At 41.6% G+C, this 15,326-nt stretch overlaps 1 protein-coding gene and 1 long non-coding RNA gene across 3 annotated transcripts in view; one reads left to right on the top strand and one right to left on the bottom strand.

The window, feature by feature from the left end:
- LOC143488927 (uncharacterized) overlaps positions 1-9,500 on the top strand; it is a 33,205-nt gene extending 23,705 nt beyond the window's left edge. For both annotated transcript variants that reach the window (XR_013124581.1, XR_013124580.1), the window contains one exon: positions 9,372-9,500. This is a non-coding gene — a long non-coding RNA (uncharacterized LOC143488927). The remainder of the gene's footprint in view (positions 1-9,371) is intronic.
- vstm4b (V-set and transmembrane domain containing 4b) lies at positions 3,940-9,480 on the bottom strand. Its single transcript, XM_076987923.1, has 8 exons — positions 9,212-9,480; positions 7,812-8,210; positions 5,537-5,590; positions 5,079-5,186; positions 4,923-4,956; positions 4,716-4,837; positions 4,460-4,524; positions 3,940-4,293 (listed from the first exon to the last, which is right to left on the bottom strand). Exons 1-8 carry the CDS (start codon positions 9,261-9,263, stop codon positions 4,168-4,170), a joined length of 960 nt encoding a protein of 319 aa, XP_076844038.1. The 5' UTR covers positions 9,264-9,480; the 3' UTR covers positions 3,940-4,167.
- Positions 9,501-15,326: the final 5,826 nt, after the last annotated feature.

Raw genomic sequence — 15,326 nt, 5'->3', positions numbered from 1 at the left:
ATGTCACGGGTGATGGCGTCTTGCATCTGCTCTGCATTCATCTGGTCTCCCGCTGGCCCGGGGGTTTCAGAACAGCTCTGTGGCCAGTGATACCTCCCACTCTTCCTGCTTTATCAGGTTAACCCAGCCACATCTGTGAAGCTGAAAACATGCAGGACTGCATCTGTGTCCATTTGCAAAACTTAAAAGAATACTTGTGGATTAATATAGGCCTACAGTAAATCTAATATATATATAATATTAATTTAGACCTACAGTAAATCTAATATATATATAATATTAATATAGACCTACAGGAAACTAATATAGCTATATAATATTGATAGACATACAGTAAATCTAATATATATAATATTGATATAGACATACAGTAAATCTTATAATCTTATATATTAATATACTTATACATATATAATATATTAATATATTAATGTATTATATATATATATATATATATATATATATACATATTAATACAGGCCTACAGTAAATCTAATATACATAATATTAATATATACAGTAAATCTAATATATAATATGAATATAGGCCTAAAATGAACGTAACATTCATATTGAGTCTGAATGTCCAAATTATTATCACCACAGTATGCAGTAGACTGAACTGTACCTCCTTCAGGTCTACCTGTGTCATGTCTGGCCCCACCCCACCCCACCCATCAGTCATGTTGAGTTTAGCCCTGCCTCTGTCTGTCTGTCTGTCTGTTTTGGTATTCCATGTGCTCATGTTTTGGTTTTCCCATGTGTTCTCCTGCCATGCCCCTGTGATCTGTAACTCCGCCCTCTCATTACTGTTCCCAGCTGTCTTGTTTGGTTCCTCGTTTAGTCTTGTATTTAAACCCTGTGTTTTGTCTGCAGTTTTGCTGGTCATTACAAGTCACAATGATGTCTCTGTTAGCTCTTGTATGTACCTGGCTTCCCTTTTCTTCTTGTTGTGCTGTTTGGAATCTGTTTTACAGATTGGTTTTGGTTTTGTCTCTGATTCAGTTGTTTAGTATAAATTTGGTCATGTCTCTTCATGTTGGTTTATCTTCCATCTCTGATTGCCTACCTGCTATTACCCCGGACCAATTAAATGACTCAATTTTGGATTTGTACTTAAAATATCTTGTCTCCGCACTTGTGTCCACCTCCCCATTGCCCAATGCCCAGGGCGTTACAACCTGTGCCTCCTCCAGGTCTAGCTGTGCCTCCATCAGGTCTACCAGTACATCTTCCTCTCTTACATGTCTTCCTCCACAGGCTTCACCTCTCATCCACATTCTCCATGCCTCCTCCTGCAAGGTTGCCTTTCATTTTATATTGAGGATCCATTAACAAACTTGTTTTAGTGCTCATGCTTGATTGGTGATGATGACCATGTTTGATCTGTTGGTTCATTAGTGTTGTTTTGAAATGCCAAAGAAAGAAATTTCTGTGTTTAGTAGTTTGCAAAACACAGTCTAGTTTAATAAGACTCAAAGCGTTAGTCTGGGAATGTTCTTTGCTTGGTCTGGTTTCATTACCTGTGAGTTTTATTTCATATTTTAGTGTGTAAGCAATAAGAAAAGTAATTTATATAAATGTAATATAAAATTTCACTCAACAAAAACCTTTTTACAAACAAATCTTTATTACAAACTGATGTCTTAATTTTTATGCTTAATTTGGAAAAATATTGAAATGTAATTTAGAAAGTGAAGTGCTATTAATCATTTGCTTAATTTGTCCAATAACAATGTACTTCAAATGATGCACTTTAATATTTATGCTTTGAAAGGATATCGTTTGTTTCTGGTTCAAACAGCATGTGTTGTACATGTGTTAGAGATTGTGTGTATGTGTGTGTTAGTGTGTGTGAGTGTGGCATGTCAGTGTACGTTACGGGCGACTCTGTGAAAGCTTTTCAGCCCTGTCATCAGCCTTAGGAACACATGGCCGGCTCTGGTTTCTGGGACTGAGGCCCATGACAATGTCTCCTTGTCTGCCCATGCGCTCCTCTCTGGTCAAAACAGCTCTGATGGAAAGAATGATGGTGAAGGCCTGGTGCTGCGTGAAGGAGGCATTTTTTGCTACTGTGGAACGGAATGATGGCAAATTTAATTGGTTGTGCACACCATGTGTGTTCCAAACCGGATTGACTGAGCTGAATAAATCCAGGCCTGCCTGTTCTGTGCCTGTTTGACTCACTAGAGAAAAATATTTTATTTTACACATGCTAGCACTTCAGTGAAATGGAAAGGCTGATTCCACTTCATAAACATAGATACTGTCACACAGTCCAATACAAAACCTGGCCTAAAACATGCTGCGAGTTACTATGGATATAAAGATTTTTTGTTTTAGAGGAATCTTAGCATTTCTAATTTTTTTTTATTTTAGTCTGTCAATGCTGACCGTAACTATGAACACACACACACACACACACACACACACACACACACACAGGAGTATACAGGACTCCCAGATACTTTGCACCTCTCACATCAGGTTGCATTAGATCCCAGCCACAGCCTCTGAATACCTACTTCACAAAGGTTTACTCGAAGGCTGTTTGGAGGGTGCGGGCATAGTCGTCCATTAGCCTCACGCAAAAATTGTGTTTGTCTAAGCTCACTGCCACCTGTTCAGCCAGATATAATTTCTTAATTTCTTCCTGGAAACATTTCTGTTTCTTGAGTAGGCTGATTTATGACAATGTCTAGCAGAGTTTACTGTTTGTTGAGGTAATAAGGAGATTGACGTCTAAGGACTCTGAAATAGTGATGCCACAGAAAATAGTGATGTACAAGCAGCTTTAATTGGCTATAGATTTAAAGCAGAATGCTGTGAGATCACTGCAGATATCATCTTAAGGATAACTGTGTGACCTAGTGATGAAAACGTTCTGTAACAAGACTTTTTATCAAGCACTGGGAAAAATGTGTACTCTGATAGCTGAAGTCACAAGACCGTTAATAGTTACTTGTAACTTCTAGTACCTATACATTTTCTTTGATGTTACATGGCTTCCCAGTACAAACCAGAAACTTACGTACAACACACATCAGTTACGGCAAACAGGAACCAGCATGTTTACTACAGCAGCACAAATTCAAATCTCTTCATGAACTCTCTCCGACACAGTCACCATTTGCAGTATGCTTGTGAAAGTAAGCAGCGAGGAAAATGTGAAATGCGAGCAGAAGGCAGTGGTGGTGAGGATGGTGTTTCCATGCTGAATTCACAGATGGGTCGTATTAGTGGTAAAGGCCCCCTCCCCACCCTTACGCTCTGTGTGGTTTAGGGGAGGCCTTTCTCATATTTCACAGCTGAAGAACTTTCCTACATGCTGGAGGTTTACAGTCGTGGCAGTTCCCCCTTCTGAGTGTGAGGGGGTTAATGATGCTCTACAGCCTCTGTTCACTGTGGATACATAGCGCTTTCACATTTCACAATACAGGGCCAAACCGTCTCCCTCTGCATTCTGAAGGGCAGCAAACAGTCTTTGGTGCTTTGCTTAGCATTTCCATGGTTAAATCCAAAGAGCCATTGAACTTGAGAAAGAGAAAGAAGGAAAGGAAATAGCCCAGTGATTGTAATTTAATCTAAGGAATGTTAAATGTAGGTTTCTGTGTCTTTTGCTGTTAGAGTTCAAATCTCTGAACTCTGATGCATGTTGATAATTTCATACATTCATTTAACATCTAGTAAACTTGGCATTTGAAGATTTAAGTGGACTTTTCAGGGTGTGCCTACATCTAATTCTCAAACTCAAGCTAGCAATTCAAGTCGACCTTGGACCACTAATTTGGCCATGGTGGGGCAAATGACTTGATCTTGGATCCCTGATGAGAAGGCAACTCTGATAACAGGACTTTTCTGGGAGTGGGAGGCTAAAGATGGCTGCTTCGACAACCCCACAAGCTACGGTTAGCTTATGCATCAGACATAACACATTGGAATGTTTATTACTGATCTTTATCCATATCATCAGTTCGCTCCATGTCTCGAGTCACAGTTTGGAATGTGTTTGAGTGCTACAAAGATAAAAAAGGTAAATATATATACAAAAAGATATGTACAATTTGACATTCTATGTGTACAGATGTGGTTAGCAAGCTATAACCGACTTTGACAATGTTAATGTGCTTATAAATAATTGATTTCCATCAGTGGAATGACTTTATGCTACACCATTTTGTCCTCGAAAAGAATTTGGGCATAAACGGTTCCTGTCTTAGACGTTTTGGCCTCTGGTAGCGGCTTAACCAGCTCCAGCTCTGCGTACGTCAGGTGCTCCTCTGCAATCTTTGGCTGTAAGAGGGAGAACAGGAGAAGATGCCTCAGGTCTTCTGGTGGCTGATCAGCATATGAGACCTACTGTTTAGGGTGTCGCAGGACTCTTACAAAGCCAAAGCACATTTGACTGCCATCAGAACTGAACTACATCAGTGTAGTTAAGCATTTTCAAGAAACTTACCAAAATTAAATTTCTGGGCTGAGGTTTTAAAAGTTTTGGCTTTCGCAGCTTGTCTGCAATGGGTACTAAAAAGGGAAATTAGGATAAAGGAAAGGGATTAGGAAAGGATTAGGATTAGAATAAGGAAAGGTAGCATTCAGTTAAAAGTCACACTGCTGTTTTACACACCTTTTCATTTTCTGAACAGGAATGCACAAAACTCAGATTCGGGCCTTGTAGGAGCAAATTCAGGAAGAGAAAATTCTGGAAGGTTTACCTTTCGCAGGGATCTCTGGTGGCACCTCGGTCTGTTCTATTGTTTTTTTTGACCTGTACTTCCGCTGTTTCTTGGGGAGAGCTGGAGACAGGCTGACTACACTGGTCACCGTCTCGCCAGAGCTGGACACAGACAGATGTCTTTACTCAGACCACATGCCTCATTTTCCTCTGCAGCAAAATTGATTGTTTTGTCACGCAGACTGACCTGTTCTGGGGGTTCTTGACCAAATGATAATTTTCTTAACAGACAGGAAATGAAAAAATTAATCTTTTTTTTTTATGGGGACAAATTAAAACAAAAGCTGATATACAAATCATCACACAGTATTCACAGATTAATAGATACATCCAGAGCTTTTACCTTTCAAATGTCTCTTCCTGTGCAGATACTGGTAGCTCACAGCCACGGTGAACATACACATACACAACAGCCCCAAGCAGCAAATCAGCACGGCACATATATACACATCTGAAACACACACAAAGCACAAACACAGTTTATGTCAATACACACACTAACACCTACTGCCTTTTACATATATGAGGAAGCAGGCCAGGGTGAGCGATCAAATCACTTTTACAACAAGACCACAGCGGTATTTAGCAGCCTCACCGCTGCACGCTTTAGGCTAAAACATCCGCATCTCGTGCTGTGGACTGAGTGAGTAGGTGGTAGTTTATTTTCTTAGACTGGTTTCTGTGCCAAGGTCTGAAAAGGAAGGCGGCTGGTCCTTCCACCCAAGTGGCAGGTTTGGAGTTCTGCCGTGGTGTCGTTTGTGCGCTAGGCATTGTGGGCCGGGAGCAGCCCCTGTGGCTTACCTTCAAACACACTCCAGACGTGCTCCTCACTGCTGGCGGCCGGATGGACGTGCACTGCAGAAGCAGAAGGGAGAAGTGCGCACTCATCACTGCGGCTCTGCCCTGGTAATTGCACCCCGTGCAGGGTTAAATAAAGTTAATTACAGGGGGCCGTGCGCGTGGAATGACAGCGTGGAGGATGGCCCTTTCTCTGGACGGGCCCGCCCTCATCCGGCAGCTGGTGATGGCTGACACCCACTGCGACGCCCTGAAAATACCCATAACCACCGGCAGCGGCAACGACAGTGAGGCTAGACCGTCCCGCAGACGGCAAGAGCTGGCCAAGGGAAGTGTGGAGAGGTTCCCATGGCAATGCTGGGTGTCGTGACAATGTCGCCCCAACGCCTTCAACTCACCATGAACTGGTTCAGAAGCAAGGGTCATTGCATGCCAACTGTTTCAAAATGACATTTTAGACTAAGTGATTGAATGGTATTTTAAGTTTGGTCACATGTCAGTATGACTGGAAATGTTTGTGCATTAAGATGTGCAATTATAACTGCAATGAATATTCATGAACGTAGCAAACTATCTCCAGAAGGATCTGTGCTGAAGCACAGTGTATTACTGTATATGTCACTATTCATGAACTGCATAATAATTCACTTATTTTTGTGGTCTCCTTCTTCTCCTCCTCCTTGGAGCCAGAGAAGGAATAGAGACTCTCTTCTGTTAAATCACGGAACAAATCTGGACAAAGCCCGACAGATACAGCCTAGTCCAGCACAGCTCCCGCTCTCTGTGAAGTTTAAGAGGCTGAGCTACGGCACCAAGAGATGCCCATCTGGGTCATTGTGTGACACACACAGAGGCCCTCAGACTGTGGCCCCAGTGGCCCCAGCTGCTGTATTCAGGCTTTCAGCTTCACTCCTGCACAGAATGTTCTGCAAATGGAATAAACATGGCTGGTCGCTGAAGAGCTTCAGATGACTCGTGATACCAAAGAGATTCTGCTTCTTTAAAGAGATTCTGTTCACCTCACTGATTCTGCTTCTTTAAAGAGATTCTGTTCACCTGTTCTCGCCACATACCGAGCTTCATGCCATAAGGTCCCTGTGATGTGATCAAAAATGTGGATCTCTGACTTAGATCTTCTGTAGATCTTTCCTCGTGAATCCAGCGGTACCTCCTGACATGCAGGACACCTCCATACACTGGCTCCACAAACACTGCTGTTCCCTCTTCTCTCTGTGCTGCTGTATACTTAAATCTGACCACATCCTCCATAGCAAAATCTGGCAGGAAGTCCTAAACAGCTCTCTATTATCTCAGTTGGCTCCACACAAATATAATCCCAGACGAATGATGTTACAGTGTTTTGCTTCATTTTCAAAGGCACAATCTGACTAGGTAAACAACCAGAGCCTAAAGTGTGTCCACTTGTTTCGGTTCTGGCCAAGGTCGGTCTGTCAGGACCTAAATGGAGGGTCCAGTCTGGAGGGTGAATGTACTTGGACATGTCAGAACTTTCAGATTCTGACAGACAGTTTCTGTGTTTTTTATCTGTAGCTAAATATTTTTTAGATAAAAGGTGACCATCCCTCATGAGTTTGGTTGCTAAATCAAATTAATTGTGTACAGAGTGTCTTCCAATTATATCTCCTAACCTTTCTGGAATACACATCTAAGACTCAGTACAGTTTTACCTTGCATGACATCACTAAACACTGGAGTGACTACTGGAGTAGCCAGATGTCTAATCTATTATCCCCCCCCCCCTCCAACACCACACACACACACACACACACACACACATTAGCAAAGGCTAAACTTATTTTGTCAGAGACCCATGGAGCCACTGTCTTTTGGGCCTCTTGATGTTTTTGCGTCTGTGTTGTAAATGAAGAAAGGGAAACTCTTCTGCAGCCAGGGTCAATAATTTACAACTGTAATCACATCAGTAATCCCTGCGTTGTCTCTCTGTACACAACCACAGCTCAGACTGCCAGAAGACAGACGGATCAGTTTTATATCCGAGGTCCATGTTTTTATTTGTACTGGGAAATCTAAAATATAACACAATAATGCTGATTTCACGGGAGAGTGTAACATAAGAGCTCTTCTCTGTGGGGACAGCTAAGGTAGACCTGGTGCATCTTCTTCCTGTGCTGAGTACGTGGTAGAATATGCTCACTGTGCTAAATTGTGGTGAAACATGACCAAGGCCTTTGAAAGGCCTTTGGACATATTTAGGTGGATACTCCACAGTATCCGTGTGAACGGGCCCTCAGCCTACCTCGAAGCTCTGTAGCTGCCGTACAGTTGGTCGACGCCTTCCAGCGGTTGCGATGCTTCTTGAACTCCTGCACCCTGCAGCTGTACACGCCCCTGTCCTGGCTGGTGATGTTGAGGATCAGGAGGTTGTAGGTCTTCCTCTGCTTCACCACCATCAGCTTCATCTTGGGCCTGGGGAAGCTCTTCGTGTAGTTCCCGTAGAACTTGGCCCTCCACATATTCACTTTGACCAGGAGCTGCTCGTCCCCGCCGCCGGCTGGCAGGTACACCCAGCGCACCACGGGCAGGCCGTCCGACCGCCGCTGCTGTGTCACCTGGCACGTCAACGTGACGTTCTCGCCCTCGGCCGCCACCGTGAATGGGGCCGGAGTGACCGTGACGTTGACACTGGCGCTCGCATCTGCAAACGGAAGACAGCATGTCCGTCACAGTCGTTCTTCTGAATGTGAAAACGTAGTGTAAGGACGTGACATTTCTCAGAGCCATTCATTCAACTTAGAGAAACCTTTTATGTCCATCTGGAGAGACTTAGTGGCAAGAACCTCCTACACAGGCACATTAAAAAAATGAGGCAAGTTCCACTCCATTAAAAATAAGTCTCTATTGTGTTATATATGTCATGTTTGCTTCCACATCTGGGTTTCCTGCATCACACACAAAAAACTTTCCACAAAAATTTACTTTTTTTTTAAACAGTAAGAACCCCAACCGTTCAGAAACCTTCTGTGATTGTTAGTGCTGGGTGACAGTGGTGTGCTGGATGTAGCTGCACATATCAAGGCTGCATGCACCCATACGATGTGCCATACTGTTGTGGCAGATTCTGTATTCAAATGAGGGAGGAGCCAGAAACCACAACTATGGCAAATGAATGGCTGCTTTCGGAAAGAAAAAAACAAAAACAGGAAACTCTCCTTGTTCTTTTGCAGTGTTTTATATGTAAATCAGAACATTACTTTTGCTGTTCAGACACTGCATTCCTGAAGTATATATGTCTTGAGGGGTAGAGGTTTTGCTCACTGAGATAGCTTGGTTATATCAGGAACTGAAAAATCAATGCACCTTCTTTTGACAACTTGCCTGCAAGTCATCTCACACACATAACATCCATATCTTAAAAATCTCAAGTGCACAGTAACTCAAAGAGTCAGAAATGCTGTTCTTGATGTCCATTGTGCACATTTCAAGCAGTTCTCTATTTAGAATTCTGCCAGAAAGTTTTGCTTTTAATGTGAATCAGATTTTATACAAGTATTTGTTGACACTGGCTGAGTTTGATCCATTAATTGTTAATTTAACACACATGGACATTTAATAACACTTTTAGCATCATTGCATGCTGTATCGATATATTTACTTTTTACAAAGTTGAAACTCGTGTTTCATAACAGACGTACTTACCCACAAACAGAACACTACTCAGGAAAACTGTTACCACCACAGAGATCTTCATTCTCCACTCTGATGGGCTCCATAAAGCCTCAGATAAATGTCGCCACAGAACGGTGCCTGACAAATCCCTTCTGTTCCCCCTCCTTCTTCTGTGTGAAACTTGAGACAGGACAAGCCCTGTTTCTCCTTAGCAGACCCCCTGACTCCTCCCCCCACTCCTGCACTCCTTGAGCTACGGCACACTTTCAGGAGAGGACAACACCACAGATAAGATTGGAGTTGTTTTTTACATCCTTCATATGTGTTGCAAAGGCTGTAATTTTGCTCTTATAAAATAAAGTTTCATTATAAGTTGCTGAATACAAGCGTGTATTTGGAGACCCCTCAACAGACACAGACACACACACACACATACACACACACACACACACACACACACACACACACACGTCCTGTCCTGAAGGAGCTTTATAACAGTTACCCTGTTCCATTGAACACTTTCTCAGAAGGGTTTACTCTTAATACTCTTCAAACTATTCTTGCTAATAATCTGTTTCTGGAAATGGTCTGTTATTCGTATCATGGTTTGAATCCTGTTGGTTAATCCCTGTTCATTAATCCCTTGTTGATTTGCTGCTGTAAATTCATGGCCATTCTTGAACCTTAGAAGGGCAAACTTGTCAAAACATTACAGCTAATAAATATATTTACAAGACCATTCTATCACTTGAAAGACATCTGGATGACTCCATCAGAAACTCTGAGCAACTAGGCTTCGACTGGAGAGGTCTTATTGCCCTCTTCTGGGTGAAGCATGACATGACGTCCCTCCTCGCTAAGACTGTTAGCTTCTCATGAAGCTGAAGCATTTGAATGATTCAGTGATCTGCTTGAGAGCCTGCACTCAGCATACACCAGGTTTCTTTGGAATGCCAAGAATGCCATGCCATTCCTCTGAAGGAAACGCAAGTGCTCCCAAGAGTGATGTGGCTTAGCATTATAAGCTAATTTTAAACTATACACAATGATCAAAGAATGGGCTAGTTTCATGGCAAAATGTGTGTGTGTGTGTGTGTGTGTGTGTGTGTGTGTGTGTGTGTGTGTGTGTGTGCCTTCCCAAAGGCCCTCCAAGGCCTGTCAATGTGTAATTCATTGCCTCATTAAACCACTCTATGCAAGACATTTTCAGATTGTTTATAGCCTCAGCAATTACACAAGCGCCACGCTGAGAAATGTGTTTCCTCTCTATACATTAGAAAGGTTATTACATTTTCCATGTTACGTAAACAGTCAGAAAGAATATAGGGTATAGAATATATTCAAATATGGGATAACTTGTCCTTGCTATCAATGGTTTTTAAAAATAATCTACAATTATATGACCTTTAATGATCATCTGACTCACATTTCTATAAAAATAGAAAAATAAAAAGGAATGATAACAATGCTGCAGTTTTGACCAACTGTCTCCCAAAATGTGCGCTGTTCCTTCTGAGATTTTGAAGATGTAGGCCTACTGCTTCTTCAGTCAGGACACACTGCTTTTCATGTCAGTAAAAACGGTAGACAGAGACAGTCATGCTTGCCACAAATAACTACTTTTGTTGTGTACATGGTCTTCTTGTGGACTCCTCTAAAAGAAAAGAAGATGTGATATTAGGGTTGAGAATGCGGTGGAAGGGAAATGTGCCTTATGTCACATGTGCGCTCACCTGACGGCTCATTGTCCAGCATGTGTCTTTTGATCATGTAGAGCTTTATTGCAATGAAACACAGTGCGAAGAACAAGCCAATCCCTGTTCCAATGGCCGCATACTTCACCTCAGAGGCTTGGGAACCGTGGTGCACATTAATAATGAAAAAAAATGTCTGAATATGCTTTAGTCATGCCTAATCCCATAATCTCATAATCTCAGTGGAAATCAGTTTGTCTTACCTGGCTCATCTGTGGAGGAGAGATTGTTTGCTGATGCATGCATGAATAGTGAGTCTGTAACAACATTACAAGGTGGTGAAGCATTACAAATATCTTAATGCTGTAACAGAACTGATCAGCTCAAAACTCATGCAAATCTGACTGAATAACATGTTGCCTTTTATTTGCTACTGAACAGACAGTGAATAATCCTACATCTGCATAGCTGCCCCTTGTAGCACATTTTGACTACCACAAGCAGGAAGTGACCTCATTTTGATTTCTAGAGGAAGTGAGATGAGATCAGTTAATCGTTTGTCAGTACAATATGTATTTAACACACTGCTGACAGCCTTGGGAAAGTTTCTAATTGTGCTTCTGAGACCAAGATTCTATTGGAGAATGGATCTCCCTCCAGATGATTTTCCAGAAGTTCAGCAAAGTCTGAATGTGTGCACGTTATAATTTGTATTAGACATTTTATCATTTATTCCTTACTCAGTATGTTACTACACTAATATAGTGTGTAGTCTGTTAGAGCCACAACTGCACATGGTGCTAGTGGACTTTGCACGATATACAATAGTGACCATATTGCAATCACATCCCTTCAACATACTGTGCCCACATATAAAACCTCAGGAAAATGTATATTTATTTTTGAAAATATGGATAATAATAACCACAAATCAAAACAGTGTGCACTTTGTTGTTTGATTTTAAATAATGAAATAATGGATCAGAAAACACAAGCAACAAAAAAAACTTTTTGCTCACTTCATTCATGTAATCATTGCCATTAAGGAGAGCTGCTCGCAGTTTACATGTAGTGTGGATATGCAAACTGTATTTAATTAACTTGTTGCATTTAACTATAACTATCTTCTACATTTAGAAACTCTGATTCATAAAAGGCTAGATAATGACCCCACATCATTTGCTGGACTTAAATTTAGAGCAAGATTATACATTTTAAACATACGCATGCAGCTGTACCACATTTCAAAATTATTAATTAAGAAACAAACAAGACACAGAGTGATGTTTGATAATAATCACTTACCAACAGTGACAAAAAATGTAATGACAAAGGAGGGTCTTACATGTGAAGACACAGTTTGAAAGTCTTGCCCAACCATTGCCTCTAGATTATCTGCTGTTTTGAGAAAAGGAGACCTTGCGTGTGCATGCAATGGTTTCTAAATTAGATCAAGAGATAACAATTCTGTGTCTTTGCAGTTCTCTCTTTTAGCCGTTAGCTATAAACAAGCGACAAAGGAGGTTTGTCACTCCATATAACTGCTTAACAGCCCCACTGTTCTAGCAACAGAACTGAGTTTCTGAGTTGAATTTTGTCTTTTCTAGCATGCAATCTGATTTTTTATTACCAGTTTAAGCTTATAAATTAGCAGAAAAAGGCCTTCGGCCGGTTTCAGGTGCATCAGCAGGAAATGAAGAGAAGTAGACAAGATGTAATCACATTGCTTCACATGTCACAGCTATCACTCTGCACATGTGTGAGTTATGCTATTTGTTGTGAAACACAATGCTGGTTGATGTAGGACATCTGATATGGCCTTGCTCCTGTGCACACTGCTCTGTGGGTAAAGTGAACTCCCACTGATTGCACAACCCTTCCTATTAAATTGGTCCCTCAGCTCCAGTCGAAGCTCCCTGAGCAATAACAGCAACAGCTGAAGCTGTGATCAGGCATAAACATGAATACATTTCATATACTGCAAGCTGATATTTAGTTTATTTACTTGTTTATGGGTTTCAAAGGTATACATCACTTGGAGCTCCACACACCAAAGTTAATATGTATATATATACACACTATATTACTATTCGCTTACCTTCCTTGACTCACATGAGTTTAAGTGACATCCCATTCCTAATCCATAGGGTTCAATATGACATTGATCCACCCTTTGCAGCTAGAATAGCTTCAACCTTTCTGGGAAGGCTGTCCACAATGTTTAGGAGTGTGTTTATGGGGATTTTTGACCATTTTTCCAGAAGCACATTTGTGAGGTCAAATACTGATGTTGGACGAGAATGCCTGGCTCTCAGTCTCCACTATAATTCATCCCAAAGGTGTTCTCACGGGTTGAGGTCAGGACTCTGTGCAGGCCAGTCAAGTTCATCCACACCAGACTCTGCAATTCATGTCTTTATGGACCTTGCTTTGTGCACTGGTGGACAGTCATGTTGGAAGAGGAAGAGGCCAGCTCCAAACTGTTCCCACAAAGTTGGGAGCATGGAATTGTCCAAAATGTCTAAGTATGCTGAAGCATTCAGAGTTCCTTTCACTGGAACTAAGGGGCCAAGCCCAGCTCCAGAATTAATCAGATTGCCAGATGGAGAAGCGCCTTGTGCTTTACACCACTGCATCCGGCGCTTTGCATTGCACTTGGTAATGTATGGCTTGGATGCAACTGCTCGACCATGGAAACCTATTCCATGAAGCTCTCTGTGCACTGTAAATCAGTTTTATCTTCTGGATGCTCTCAGCTTGGTGCCAACAGGATTGTGCCCCACAGCTCATTATTGGAAGTGCGTTGAACATGCGCACAGCGTTTTCAACCACTCACTTGGTTAGACGAATGCTGGCAGGCTGGACTAGTGAAGGGAATTGTGGCCCTTTTTTGAAGGGAACCGAATCTTTTGGCTCCGTTCCTTTAAAAGAACAGTTAAAATGGCTCATTGTTCTCTTTGTCAGGCAGCAGGAGGCACTACTGGGTAAACAATAAGACTGCCACGATATTAATATCAACGAATGAACAATTATGCAAATGTTGCTACCTCGATTTAAATGTAGCAGTAGTGGTTCTAGACCATCTGGACTGGGAGGGCCAGCCTGCGACCAGTATGTCTGTCATAGGGTTTGGGGTGGGGTGGGGGTTACGGATCTGAAATGTTTAGCCTAATTTGCCAAAAATAGAGACAAAATCGCTATGTTGCCAATACTGCTGCCGCTTTATCGCCATTCACAAAATGATGTGTCTCATACCGTGCCTCATTTAGGGGCCATAGGGGGGGCAAGGATGTTGTGACGGGGCACTGGCCCCCCTGTCCCCCCCCTAGAACCGCCACTGAATGTAAGACTAATTCAAACTACAATTAAATGAGAAAAAAAAATTATTTCAAAAGTATTCAAATTGTATACTAATAATTGTAAAGTATATTTTAATAACACTAGTTAAACAAAAATAAGTTTTAAATAACTGTAACTAACTAAAGTTTGTATCATCTGTTGTATAACTTGTATAGCCAAACTGGGCCTTGCTGAATGGTCTCTCTGATGATAGATTGTGTAGGAGGGCAAAACTGAAAGTGTTTTCGGTTTTAACTCTCTATAGGAGTAATTATGAAACAACAGTTTTTAAATTTCAACAAACAGTTATTTTAATTATCTTTGAACCTAAAAACAGTAATCGATTTTATTTTCTGAACTTTGACCTTTATTTTGGTCAGATGTCATTTAGAAATTACTTCGACCCATTAGGGATTTAAGTTTTTTCAGTTTGTAGTTGTGACGGGTAGGGTGAGCGAAAATAAATGGAAGCGATCACGCCAAGTTTCAGGGAAATAGGATGGTTTAATATGTAAAGTGCACAAACCAAAACCCGTGAACTGATCCGAATTAAGGATATAATAACCAGCAGTCAACTGGTACAAAGACAAGACATATATAGACGAACAAACGACCCTCAGGTGAAACGGATCGCGGGCTCCGCCCACCTGAGGGACGAACACAACGCCACACCCACAGGACAAGCTGCTGCTGTAGACGGGGGCGACCAGTAGGGGGCCGCCATACTGTGACAGTAGTATCATTTAAATATAATTTTATGTGAGATATCAACATAACACCTTAAAAACAAAATTAAGCAACACTTTCAACATTTATAGACTTTTTCGTCTGAAATTACTTTTTACATTATGGATGTAAAAAGTATCCGCTCTCAGGACTATGTTGCTGTTGGCTGGCACCAAGGTCAGGCGTCCCATTTGTATCTTGCCTGTATGAAACTCAAAGTTATATGCAATGCCCCTGGAGTCACAGAGCATGTACTCTTTGTAACCTCACTTATGGGGCTTGCTTGGGTTGTACAATTTCAGGTGCCTCTTTCCTTTGTAAGGAATTATTTGCTCATCTAAATTGAGATGTTCATTCATTAGAATATTGTTCATGCTGTCAAGCGC

The sequence above is a fragment of the Brachyhypopomus gauderio genome, unplaced genomic scaffold (assembly GCF_052324685.1).
Source record: "Brachyhypopomus gauderio isolate BG-103 unplaced genomic scaffold, BGAUD_0.2 sc57, whole genome shotgun sequence".
Taxonomy (NCBI): Eukaryota; Metazoa; Chordata; class Actinopteri; order Gymnotiformes; family Hypopomidae; genus Brachyhypopomus; species Brachyhypopomus gauderio.
This window is presented reverse-complemented; position numbering and strand designations above follow the sequence as displayed.